The 13,850-nt window shown below is 40.6% G+C and overlaps 2 protein-coding genes across 3 annotated transcripts in view; both read left to right on the forward strand.

The window, feature by feature from the left end:
* LOC110307932 (general transcription factor IIH subunit 2) overlaps positions 1 to 13,850 on the forward strand; it is a 45,101-nt gene that overhangs the window by 29,599 nt on the left and 1,652 nt on the right. The window contains exon 17 of one of the 2 annotated variants that reach the window (XM_021180218.3): positions 2,241 to 4,760. The exons of the other annotated variant lie outside the window; for it this stretch is intronic. Coding sequence (XP_021035877.1) covers positions 2,241 to 2,254 — 14 coding nt within the window. The 3' untranslated portion in view covers positions 2,255 to 4,760. Of the gene's footprint in view, positions 1 to 2,240; positions 4,761 to 13,850 lie in introns of those variants that run through there. 2 annotated transcript variants of the gene reach the window in all.
* LOC110289217 (baculoviral IAP repeat-containing protein 1a) overlaps positions 9,314 to 13,850 on the forward strand; it is a 50,288-nt gene continuing 45,751 nt past the window's right edge. Inside the window, exon 1 of the mRNA XM_085830883.1 lies at positions 9,314 to 9,354. The gene's annotated coding sequence lies outside the window, so the exon portion shown is untranslated. The remainder of the gene's footprint in view (positions 9,355 to 13,850) is intronic.

A 13,850-nucleotide genomic window follows, 5' to 3' on the forward strand; every position in this document is an offset into this window, starting at 1 on the left:
TGTTGGAAAAAGCAGAGCTTCAGCTATTCACTAAAAGGAGCAGTAAGCATTTTTGCAAGAACATGACACAACTTCCTCCTTATTATACCCATGTCCAGGTCCATCTCTGTAATGGTTAGAAAAGTTATACCGTGGAGCAGCATCCTGAATGTGGAGAAAGAAGGGCACTACCAGCCGTTTGGGAAATATGTTAGTCTCCAGACCTTCAGTAAGTTACAGGGTTTAGGAGAAAGTCAGGGAGTTTTGAGTCCCTAGCCTATATGAAGAAACAAAGGGCCACAGGGCTAGTTAGCCTTCTGGGGAGTACTCTTAGTACCTTAACAGCTAGTTAGCCTTCTGAGGAGTACTCTTAGTACCTTAACAGCTAGTTAGCCTTCTGGGGAGTAGTCTTAGTACCTTAACAAACAGCTAGTTAGCCTTCTGGGGAGTACTCTAAGTACCTTAACAAACAGCTAGTTAGCCTTCTGGGGAGTACTCTTAGTACCTTAACAAACAGCTAGTTAGCCTTCTGGGGAGTACTCTAAGTACCTTAACAAACAGCTAGTTAGCCTTCTGGGGAGTACTCTTAGTACCTTAACAAACAGCTAGTTAGCCTTCTGGGGAGTACTCTAAGTACCTTAACAAACAGCTAGTTAGCCTTCTGGGGAGTACTCTTAGTACCTTATCAGTTCTTGTGCGTTCAGATTTACAAGGACAGAGGACTCGTTTGTTTAACTCTCCTCTGGGGAGAGGTTATTACAAGATGGACTATGGACTCTGTTGACCTGTGTGAATTGCTGCTTGAGTCACACCTCACAGCAGGATCCTAGAAACAATGCACTTCATTTGTTATTTATTAATTTACTCAACAGACCTTCGATATTGTACATCAAGAGTTGAAGCGTTAGGGATACACATAATGAAAAGAAGACAGTGTCAGTGCCAGTGGAAGACCCATAAAGGAGTTCATGGGAAAGTGCTAACAGTGTGCCAAGTGTTAATGGCGATGGCATTAATCCAAGGGAGGAGCTGTGCTGGGTCTGACTCAGGTTATGGCAGTGGGAAATTGTTGAAGGTGTGGGTCACAACTTAAGGAAACTCTTTCTGAGAAGCTGAGCATGATAGGAGGGAAGCTGTCATTTTTGCTTCACACCTGCTTGTGTCTTTTGAATTTTATCATAGACATTTGCTCAAAAATTAGAATAAAGTATTTAAGGAAAACTATGGGCTGGCTTTAGGCTGTTCCTTTCCACAACTCCCTGCCGTATTCTGGGAATGTTGTTCCTGTTGCTATATATTTTAAAAACAAATTTACCTGATTTATGAGTTGGGGTCTCCCTATATTGCCCAGATTGCACTCAGACTCCTGGATACAAGTCATCTCCTTGTCTTGTTCTGAGTAGCTGGCTCTCTATATATTTATCATTAGCTTGATTTCAAAACCTGGTAATTTTTCTTTCTTTAAGTGTGCACGTGTATGTGTGTGTGTGTGTGTATAGTGTGGGTGTGGTTATGTGTCTGTGTAGGCCAGAGGACAACCTTGGGTGTCATCCTCCAATAATTTTTGGAAGTTATTCTTTGAAACGGGGTCTTTTATTGGCTTGGAAATCATTAATGAGGTTAAAATGGTTGAACAGTGATCCTAGGAATTCCCAGCCTTCCCCAAACTAGAGTTTTGGCTGTGTGCACCACACCCAGTGTTTTTATGTGGGTTTTAGGACATGAGCTCGGGTCCTCACACACACACACACACACACACACACACACACACACACACACATACACACACACACACAGATACACAGACATGATGTTAAAATTAAGTCACACTAAATATGTATTGTAAATATCTGACAAAGTACTGACATATTTAAAATATAAGAAAATTATTGTAACTCAATAATAAAACTAATTTTAAAGCGAGTTAGCTGGGTCTGGTAGTCCTGGCTGTGGCACATTTATGGCAGTAGGATGGCTGTGTAGGTGTGTCGGTTGCAGCAATGGAGGGACCCCTTTCCTTTTTTTTTTTTTTTTTTTAGATTTATTTATTATATGTAAGTACACTGTAGCTGTCTTCAGACACTCCAGAAGAGGGAGTCAGATCTTGTTACGGATGGTTGTGAGCCACCATGTGGTTGCTGGGATTTGAACTCCTGACCTTCGGAAGAGCAGTCGGGTGCTCTTACCCACTGAGCCATCTCACCAGCCCGAGACCCCTTTCCTAATGCAGGAGCTCTTACCCCTTCTCTGCTTCCCTTTAGCGCATCATGACTGATCAGCTAGCTGAAAACAAACTGCTGAACTAAAGAAGTTTTCTCCTTATTGGATGAAGATGGAGAAGGCAATGGGAACATGAACTTGGCCCTCCCATATGGTCACTGAAAAAACCCAACAAGCCAATTCAGGATATCCCAGAATTTTTACTCTGATGGAAGAAAGAAGAAAGAAAAGAAGAAGAATGCAAATGCTGTACCTCACTTGGTCTGTGCTTCATTCAGTTCTTGCCTCTAGGCACCTGCTTTGAGGCCTTGCCTTGGCACCCCCAGGGATGGACTGTTAGCTGTGAACCAAAAGAGCTCTTCCTTTCCTGAGCTGGCTATGGTTAAGTTTTATCACAGGAACAGAAAACAAACTAGGGCAGTGTGCATTTGAAAATGATCTTTTTCATGTGTACACATCTTGCTTAAGAAAATGGTGTTAAAAAACATTACTTCAAAACTCGAGGCGGGACAGGGTCTCTGGCTGTAGAAATCATACAATTCAGGATGGAACTAGGGCCTTCGCTCCATTGGCTTATTTAAGGACTTAGTCTTTGACTTTAGTGATCCCAGAGTTTACCTCAGACCCTGGTCTGTGGCTCCAGTGGTCCCAGAGATCACCTTGGGACCTGGCCTTTGATCTGAGCCATCTGAGAGTTCACCTCAGGACTCAAGTTTTGTCTGTAGTGGTCTCAGAGTTTAGCTTGGAAAAGTACCTTTAATTCCAGGGGTCCCAGATGTCAGTACAACAAGGGTTTTGGTTTTAGCAGTCCCTGAGTTTATCTTCAAGCCAGAAATTTGGTTTTAGCACCTCTAGGGTTCACCATGGGATAGGGCTTTTGTCTAGAGGTCCCAGCACTGAGCATTGTGCAAAGCCTTTTGCTCAAAAGCTCTTAGAGATCACTATAAGACTGAAGTTCTGACTGTTCTTCCCAGTCAGAATTTAATGTAAAGCTGGCATTTGACTCCAGCCCCTGGCAGATTCAGAGTTCAGCATTCCAGTGGGCCATTCCATGTGGCCACTCTGGTGATAAGTGTGTGGTGCTCCTGTTGTTACGCTGTCACATCTAGGTGGGGTAAACCCACTTTGGAGTCAACACCAGGCTTCACAGTCTTCATAGCTGACATTCATGAAGACTTACAGAAAAAAGACAACTAGAGAGTTGGAAGAGAACTGAAAATTTTAAGATAAATCCAATCAACACACACAAAAAACAAAAGAAAATTAAATGACAAAGCAATTCATCACAACACTCATTCCAAACCTCATAACTCCCTTATAATGGAAGCCAAAGTCGGTGAGGTAGGTGACATGTCTGAGAAAGAATTCAGTTTTGCTTTTTATAAGAAAGAATGACCATAAAGAAGTCTCAAGAAGATGGATGAGTTAAGTACATCTATCCAAAATTTACACAAGAGATTTCTCCAGAGAGAGTGAAAATTTAATAAACTGGAGGAGAAAGTCCAGTATATGAAGGGAAAACTCAGGAAGGGAATTGAAACATTAAAAACCAAATAGAAATTCTGGAAGTGAAGGAAATGGTCAATTAAATAAAAACACTTCCACATCAGGAAGAATCGACAACAGACAAGAGAACACAGAAGAACATAAGGGATGAGAATACCAAGAGGAGACAGCCATACAGAGAGACATATAAGGAGAAGATTAAGCATGAACAGATATTTCCATGAAGTCTGAGATGCATTTAGGAGGGCATATTGTACAAGGAGCAGAGATAATAGATTAATGAAATTATACTAGGAATGTCTGAAACCTAGAGAATGAAGTAGACATCCAAAAACAACAGGCATTCAGAATACTGAATCAATATGGACAATGAAGAAATTCACCATACGTCATAGTCAAGATGTCAGAAATACAAAGTAAAGAAACACTATTAGCATGGTATGAGAAATATCAGTTCATCTTACCAAAGCAGGAATATCTAAATAGACCATCTGTACCCCCAAAAGAATGAACTGATAGATTTGAAGTTCTGAAAGTAAGCAACTCTAAACCAAGAGTGATATATCCAGAAAAGTTAACTTTCACAATTGGTGAAGATTAAGGATTTTTTCAAGACAAACACAAATGGATGCTATTTATAGCAGTCAAACCAACATTGCAGGATGTTAAAGGAATACTATAGAGTACTAGTTCTCAGCCTTCCTGAAGCTGTGACCTTTTAATATAATTCCTCATGTGGTCACCAAAGACCATAAAATTATTTCATTGTTACTTCATGACTGTAACTTTTCTACTGTAATGAGTCATAATGTAAATATGTGATATGCAAGATATCAGGTATGTGACCTCTATGAAAGGGTCATTCAGCCACCATAGGGGTTATGAGCCACTGGTTGAGACCCACTGCTATAGAGGGAAGAAGAAGAAAGACAGTCTTCTGTGACAGCTCATGAAAGTATATGCTCCATGGAAGAAAGAGAATAACAGCAACAAATTAGGAAAGGATCAAACATGTCCAACATAGCAAAACAACAATTCCCAAACTATTGGGGGGGGGGAGACAGTAGTAATCCAGCAAACTAAAACAACAAATTAAGAGGAAATAGCAAACTCTTCAATAATAGCCTTACATGAATATGGACTATCAGTATTGGCACATGTCTTTAATCCTAGTATTCAAGAGGCAGAGCAGGTGGGTTTCTGTATGGTTTTGTATACAGAGTTCCAGGACTGCCAGGGCTACACAGAAAAACTCTGTCTTGAAAAACAAAACAAAATAAATAGAAAACAAAAATAAACTTTAAAAAAGGAAGATACAGGAAACAAAACAAAACCATGGGCAATTATAATTGCTGAAATTTAAAAATACTATCACAAGGAGGCGAGTTTCTGAGTTCAAGGCCAGCCTGGTCTCCAGAGTGAGTTCCAGGACAGCCAGGGCTACACAGAGAAACCCTGTCTGGGGAAGGGGGGAATCACAAGCCAGAACTGGTGATGCATGCTTGACCATAATGCCATCACTTGGGTGGTGGAGGCAGGAGGATCAGAAATTCAAGAAAAGAGCTGAGCTCAAGACCATGTCTCAAAAACTAATTACATATTATGTGATAATATACATATCAGAAACTGGATGTGATGGTGCATGCTATAATGTCAGCTACTCAAGAATCTGAGGAGGATGGCCATTTTGTGGCCTGTTTGGGTACATAGGAAATGCAAATCCAGTGTGAGAAATAGGGAGAGGGAGAGAGAATATAATATAGTGGGGATGTAACTCACTGGTGGGACCCTTACCTGGCACACATAAGGTCTGGGTTCAATCCCAGCAGCAAACCTACCCACCTCCACACAAAATCAAGGTAAAGAAACTCAGAAATTAGCACAATATGGAGAATATATGAGGAGAAAAAAAGATAAATTATCAATTTTCTTCCCCTAAAATGGGGATACTAGGGAGAGAAGAGTAAAAAAGGAATGCTATGAGAAATAATCAAATAAGTTATAGAAAATGTTTTCCCAGGGTTGATGTATGACTTGAAAAGGCCCAATGAGTAACCAATACAATGGCTATTGAAAGAGCTATATGTAGACACAGAAAATTTTATATTAAGAATGAAAGGGGGGCTGGCAAGATGGCTCAGCAGGTAAGAGCACCGACTGCTCTTCTGAAGGTCCTGAGTTCAAATCCCAGCAACCACATGGTGGTTCACAACCACCCGTGATGAGATCTGACGCCCTCTTCTGGTGTGTCTGAAGACAGCTACAGTGTACTTATGTATAATAATAAATAAATCTTTAAAAAAAAAAAGAATGAAAGGAAGTTTTTTATTGGATATTTTCTTTATTTACATTTCAAATGTTTCCCCCTTTCAGAAGGTCTCCCCTTCAGAAATTCCCTATCCCATCCCCCTGCCTCTATGAGGGGGCTCTCCCACTCACCCACCCACTCCTGTCTTCCCGCCCTGGCATTTCCCTACACTGGGGCATCAAACACCCGTCAGGCCCAAGGGCCACTCCTCCCATTGATGTTCAACTAGGCCATCCTCTGCCACATATGCAGCCTGAGCCATGGGTCCCTCCATGTGTACTCTTTGGTTGGTGGTCGACACCCTGGGAGCTCCAGGGTGTCTGGCAGGTTGACACTGGGGCTGCAAACCTCCTCAGCTCCTTCAGTCCAAAAGGACGATTCTTTAAAAGCACCATAAAGATACAGGAGTGGAGGCCAGTACCTGTAATTCTTTAACTTAAGAGACTTGATCAGAGTTGTGAGTAGGGACCAACCTGGGGTATATCATTTTAAGGCCAGACTAGCTGATAATGTGAGACTATGTCAAAACAACAACAACAACAAAACAATGAACAACACTCACCTTCAAACCCTAATAAAACAAACAAAAAAACTCCAGAAGATATCACTATCAAAGACAGTCTTTTAGTAGCAAATAATTATTAACTATATCCTTGTATTGTTTTTTTGTTTTGTTTTTTGGTCAGGTTGACACAAGGTAGATTTATCTGGAAGAAAGAAACTCAACTGAGAAAATGCTTCCATCGGCTTAGCCTCTTAGATAAGTCTCTGGGATATTTCTGAGATTAATGATTGATATGGGAGGACCTAGTAATTCCACCCTTCGGCAGGTTGGGTTGAGTAACAAAAGCAGGCCTGTAAGCAGCACTCTTCTTCCATGGTCTCTGCTTCAATTTCTGCCTCCAGTTTCCAGCCTTGACCTCTTGCACTTGCTTCCATTGACAATGGACTGTTACTTGAAAATTGAAATAAAACCCCTTCACTCCACACCATGCGTTGGGTCATGGTGTTTATCAGAGGAACACAGAGTAAGCTAGGTTTTGCATAGCATTTTCCTCCAACATTAAAACAAACGTGGACTAGTGGGTCTTTCTTCAGCGGCAGAGTCCTAAGAAGAATGTCCAGGTGATGAGAAAACAAAGATAATAAAGAAAGATTAAAATCAGGAGGTCTTGCACAAGCTGAGGCTTGTGGAACCTTATTAAGAAGTACAGTATCAGGCAAGATATTGTGGCATGCCCTTTAATACCAGCACTTGAGAGGCAGAGGCAGTTGGATCTTCGAGTTTAAGGACGGACAGTCTGTTCTACTTGAGTTTCAGGAAAGTCAGGGCTATACAGAGATCCTGTCTCAAGACAAATAGAAACAAACAAAAGAAGCACAGCATCTTACATATAGTTTATAGGTGAAATGGGACAAAACAGCAGAAAATAATTATACAATTGGGATGAAGTCAGCAGGAAAGTAATGAAGAAATGTTTCACAAAGGGAACACAGGAGATATATATATATTTAAAGATATAATTATTTATTATGCCTCAGTACAATGTAGCTGTCTTCAGATGCACCAGAAGAGGGCATCAGATCTCATTTCTGACGGTTGTGAGCCACCATGTGGTTGCTGGGATTTGAACTTACGACCTTTGGAAGAGCAGTTAGTGCTCTTAACTGCTGAGCCATCACTCCAGCCCACAGGATATTTTAAGTGTAACACAGACCTACCACAAAGCAGCCTTGGCACTGAAATACCAGTCTCTTCAAGGCTGAAATGCCAAGTTCCCATGAACTGAAATCTTAAAAATTTCAAGGTTGTGGCTCTGCTCCCAGTCAGAATCTTGTCTAATCTGCAAAGATATAGAAGCCAATTCCCTTTGTCCTTTCATAAGGGCTTCTGAGAGCCTTAGATCAGCCAGCTTCTCAACAAAATTCTTTCATCTTGGAGAGAAGCACCTTAAGATACAGGGTGTTTGAAAGGAGGCAAAACATTCATCCTGCAGGAAGAACTGTTAAATTCAAAAAGTAAATAACTCAAAGGCTTCAGGAAGTTCCTGAAACTGACTAGATTCTCTAGGCCTCTCCCTCCCTATGCATATAAAAATGGTGAGAACTACCTAGATGCAATCTCAAACCATCTGAGATGAGCTAAACTGATTGGAAGTGGCTCAGAACAATAGAACTACCAGGAAGGTGCACTTTTCAGCATGCTGAGCTGCCTGTGGGTAATATGGTATTTCTAGCTGTGGTGAGCTGTCTCGTGTGCTGGGATGATACAACTTTCGAGTCATTTCTGCTTCCACAAATAACTCTTCACCAAACTTCCTGTAAAGGAACCATAGTAAAACTCACTGGATCAAATCAAGTTAGATTTATTTAAGCGTTTTATATATATATATAAAACAGGTAATTGTGAGCTGCCTGGTATGGAAGCTGGGAATTGAATTTCTATCAGAGCAGTTAGTAATCACTCTTAACCACTGAGCCATCTCACCAGCCCCAGATCTTTTTTTTTTTTTTTTTTTTTAAATATAGGATTTCACTGTATAGCTCTGGCTAGCTGGGATTCAAGGTGTATACCACCACACCTGGCCTCAGGTAGGACTTTGGTGGTATTCTTTGGTTGGTTCCCTATTAGGGCTGAGTAGATGTCTCCCCAAGAATAGTGTCACAAAAACTAGGACAATCCTAAATTGTTCAAAATGAAATACCTCTTCTAGGACCTATTATCTTCTTGGGTCCTGACTAACCATGTTAATACAATATAGAGCCTTAACTAGTAGCTTCCTCAACTGTGAAATTTGAGACTTAGTTCCTCAAATACTTGGTTTTTCCTTAAAGGGCTTCTGTGAGATCTTATGCTAAAACAAAACAGTCAGTTGGGGAGATGGCCATCCCCAGGATTTACCTAGTTGGAGGGGAGTTCTGATCTACACCACATGACTCTACCATGTGTAAACCTCACCACAAGCATACACATACTAAAACATTTTATTTAATAAAAGAAAGATGAGCATAACAATGAGGTGGGATATACATAGAAAGTTCCTGGAGAATACTGGTTCTTGATTATTGTCAAATGATTGTACAGTAGCCCTTATATGCAGCTCGTGTGTTTGGATATTTTTTGTCCAGGTACTAGTGTTGTTTGAACAGTTTGTGGAACCTTTAAGAGGCGGAGCCTCATCTGAGGGAGTGAGTACTTGGATACAGCCTTATGGGTTTATAGCCTGGCTCAACTTCTTACTTTCTTTCTCTGCTTCTTCACTGAGAATGTAACATGACCAATAGACTCTGCTCCTTCTACCACACCTTCCGTGTCACGGTGGAATTTATCCCTTCAAATTGTAAGTCAGAACAAACCTTTTTTTCTATTAAGTTGCTTTTGTCAGGGTATCTTAGCCTAGCAAAAGGAATACTGCAGCTTGTGTTGAAGAACATGAAGTAACTAATCAAAGCTGCCAAGTCATGGCCAGTTCCTTGTGTAAAGGGGTGCAACAGGAAGCTAGAGTTGGGTAATTGTGTGTTTTGATTAAGAACATGACCTTTGTCTCGTCATCTTTAAGGCGACTTTAAGGGGAAGACATCACAAGACCACTAAAGATAACTAGTGAAAGATTTAAGCAGCCCTGTTCCTGTTGGGCTTCAGAGCATGATTCCTGGGGGATTTTATTCATTAGTGACAAAGAGTTGTTTTGAAAATATTATTAGGTTTTGTTAAATGTGATCAATCATTTCTTCCCCCTCCCCACCCTGCACTTCCCTTCTCCTTCTTGCTTTGGCCCCGCTTGCTCCAGCCCATAGAGTTTTTTAAATTTGTTTCTCATTATGGATGGTTGTGAGCCAACATGTGGTTGCTGGGATTTGAACTCATGAACTCCGGAGGAGCAGTCAGTGCTCTTAACTGCTGAGCCATCTCACCAGCCCAAATGTGATCATTCCTACTTGATTGCCAGATGTATCTTTAAGTCAAAAGGTGTACTTTACCTTAAACGTCTTCAGTTTGCACAGAATCCCCACACTCAGGAGACTGAGGCAGGATGGTGTCAACTTTGAGGTCAACTTGGGCTTATAGCATGACCCTGTGCCTAAAGCAAAATAAAAATGAATGGAACAAATGAAAGCCTTCAGTACCCTGCAGTTTTTGTAGAGAGATGGGTAGAAGACAAATTTCATTCTGGATGAAAAGATCAAGGTAGAGTGTGTAAGACATGTTATAATGAGGATCTGGTCCACTCTAGCTATAGGTATGCATCGAATACTCCTGTGGGGTAACTGAGATGCTGAAAATGCAGACAAGGACCTGAGGATTGGTCATAGCAGACAGTGAGGTGTTTGTAAGCTTCCCTTTGGTCTAATTAATGATTTACTTTTCAGAAGTTCTCTAAGTGGATGTCCTCTAGCCTGAGACAGATGTTGGGGGACTAGAAAGAGGTTGTTGTAGACTAACTTGATCTTTTCTATTGGATGACGACACGAAGAACAATGTCATTCATTAGGACGGAACAATGAGACTGAAAAGATCTCAGGCATAGTAAACTAGATGGTAATTTTGATTAGAAATGACATCCAAAAAGGAGGAAATTAATGGAATTACCTCTGAAATGTCAAATGATTTGATAACTAAAGCCAGTAACTGGTTATAGGGTGTGTTCCACCAACTCCCCAGTCTGTGAAAGCACCAGAGCAAATTTCTAATTTATTGCCTTCTGCTGACACAAAGGCAGAACTTACAGTGTCTATAAAGCAGTTCTTATGGTTGTGCATGGTGGAAAACACCCATTATCCCAGCAATCAGCAAGTGGAGGCAGAACTATTGAGAACTACATGGTCAGTTCCTGACTCAAACGTCCATATCAAAGAAAGAATAAAAAAACCCAAGTAGGCAGGTCTTCTGTTAGTGCTATGCCTGGTATTGTTTTTGAAGTGTACGAAGAACCTTCTTTTCTCTCTAAATGAAATAAACCAGCAAAGAATGTGATGTGATGAAGGCCTTGGGCGTTCAGTGTGGACCTGAGGGCATTTGTAGTGGTCTGAATAAAATAGCCTGAAGGTAGTGAGGAAACTTTAATGGTGTGACTAGTCCATGGTACATAATGCATTGCCATAACTAACCCTGCCAATTAGAACCAAAGGCAGTTAATTTGTTTGTGTGAAAATCACTTAGAGATTTTAGAGGAAAAAATTCCTACACTTGAACATTAATATGTGCACTTCTATTATTTATAAACTCTACAACATTATAATCAGATCATATGCCTGATAAATATGATCGGATAAACTATGATATACATATACAAAAATATAAATTTAACAAGGCAGTGTCAAGTATGGACACAAGCTATCTTATGTGTTTGTATCATGAAAGTATTATGTTAAGTGAATGTCACTAATTAGGAGGACTGTATATTACTGTCCAGTTTTGTGAAATGTCCAGAATATGTAAATTTAACAAGGCAGAGTAAACTAGGTGCCCACCAACTGCTCTCTCCTCCCTGAGTGAAGACACAGTTTGACCAGCTGTCTCAAAATCCTGGCACCATGATTTCTATGTCATGATGAATATGCCCTAAGACTCTAGTCGCCAGCCTGGAGAGTTTATATTCTGGGATGTGGAAGAGTAAAAGTCAAGCCAGTCTGGTCAGTTCAGGCTTCTCTGATATAATGTGGAAGAAATCTTTTTCTTTTCTTTCCTTTTTAAAGAAAAGATTTATTTATTTTATGTATGTGAGTACACTGTAGCTGTCTTCAGACACACCAAAAGCGGGCATCGGAACCCATGCAGGATCATACAGATGGTTGTGAGGCTGGGAATTGAACTCAGGACCTCTGGATGAGCAGTCAGTGCTAATTGCTGACCCATCTCTCCAGCCCCCAGAAATCTTTTTCTCTAGATAGTTCTTTTTAAAAATATTGTTTTACTTATCATTTGATAGTCTCAAGTATGTTTTTTATTAAAAAGAGATATATCTTTTTATAATATATATGGTATATCTTTTAAAATCTTTCCAAAAATTTACTGACTGCATATATTCTGTTAGTTTGTGTGTTAAAATCCTTTAGGTACTTTATTTACAAAGCTTCATACATCCATATGATGTATCTTGGTCATACCCTACCCCCTTATTCCTACTCACACACCCCATACAGGTCCTTTCCCATCTTCATGTCCCTTCTTTTTTTCATCAGCAACTGAGTTCAACTAGTACTGTCTGTATGGGTTTGGGGTCATGCTCTGTGTCATAGTGGATCTACAACTGGCCACAACCCTGGCAGAAAACACCTGACTCTGTTCCATAGCATCCGTAAACTGCCAGTAAGCTATTCAGTTGGCACTGGACTTTACAAGCCCCTCCCTGTCTGTGCTAGACTACTGACTGCCTTAAGGTTATGAGGTCTGTGCAACTAACCACAGCTGCTCTAGAGTTCACGAGTTCAATGTCCATGTCATATCTAGAAAACCACACTTTACGGCTTTCTTCCTCACTCTCTAGCTCTTAGTTTCCTTCTGCCCTCTCATACATGATGTCTCCTAAGCCTCATGGGGGTGAGGTTGAGATAGATGACTCATTTATGGCCGATCATTCAAGAGTTACTTATTCTGAACACTTGACCGAGTATGAATCCATACATTGACTTCTCCTCACTGCAGAAAGAACTTCTTTGACCAAGACAGAGCTACAGTAATCAGTGGGAATAAGCATTCAGGAAGCTGTTTGACGACATGACCATAGCGTGAAACATTAGTAATAGGTTGCTGCCCTGGTTGGCTTTGGAAGTCAGGTTGACACAGATTATAATTATCTAAAAGGAGAATCTCAGTTGAGGAAATTCAAGGATCATATTGCTCTGTAGAGATACTCGCTTGGTTGTTAATCAGTGTAGGAGGCCCCAGCGCACTGAAGGCAGTTCCATACCTAAGTAGGTGATCATTAATTATATAAAAAGGCTGGCTGGTTATAAGCTGGTGTGTGAGCCAGCTGACAAGCAACAGTCTACATAAGGTAACGCTTTCTTCTCTGACTGTGAAGTGAGTTGCTTAGTTGGAGGTAATGCTGTGTGGAATGGCAGGCAGACCTGTCTTCAGGCTCCTGCTTTGACTTCCTTTAGTGGTGGACTGTGACTTGGACTTGTGAGCTGAAAGAAGTCGTTCCTTTCCTAAGTTGCTTTTGGTCATAGTGTTTATCGCGATATCATAAAAGAAAAGTAATTAGAGTACTTGCCCCATAGGGTCTATGGCCTTCCAGCTACAGGCACTTACAAAATATTTTTACATCGGATATCAGTCTGCAGCCTTGGCTGGCTTAGAACTTGCTATGTAGACTAGACTCATCTCAAACTCACAGAAATCTTCCTACCTCTGCCTTCTGTGTGCTGGAATTAAAACCATGTGCCACCATACCCAGTCTAACCAAAGGCTTTCAGCCTGGTTTACAGTGGCAGGCATGGATTTCTACTATGTGAAGCAGCCCTGAGATCTAATCAGAAAGCCATTCCCTCATGCCTCTGTGCTCCAAGTGTGCATCTCTCACTACAAACATTTAGAATTACCTAGGCCTATTTAAGTATTTAATTTGAAATATTATATTTATATTTATAAATATTTATATTACAGTGATTGACAACTTTCTTAATTATATGAACTTTTAATATAGTTCCTCATGTTGTGGTGACTTCCAACCATAAAATTACTTTTGTTATGACTTCACAACTTGTAACTTTGCTACTATATGAATCTTAATGAAAATATCACAGAAGTGGATGCTCACAGTCAGCTATTGGATGGATCACAGGGCCCCCAATGGAGGAGCTAGAGAAAGTACCCAAGGAGTTAAAGGGATCT

Source organism: Mus caroli, unplaced genomic scaffold, assembly GCF_978045245.1.
Source record: "Mus caroli unplaced genomic scaffold, Mus_caroli_1 scaffold_15, whole genome shotgun sequence".
NCBI classification, from domain to species: Eukaryota; Metazoa; Chordata; class Mammalia; order Rodentia; family Muridae; genus Mus; species Mus caroli.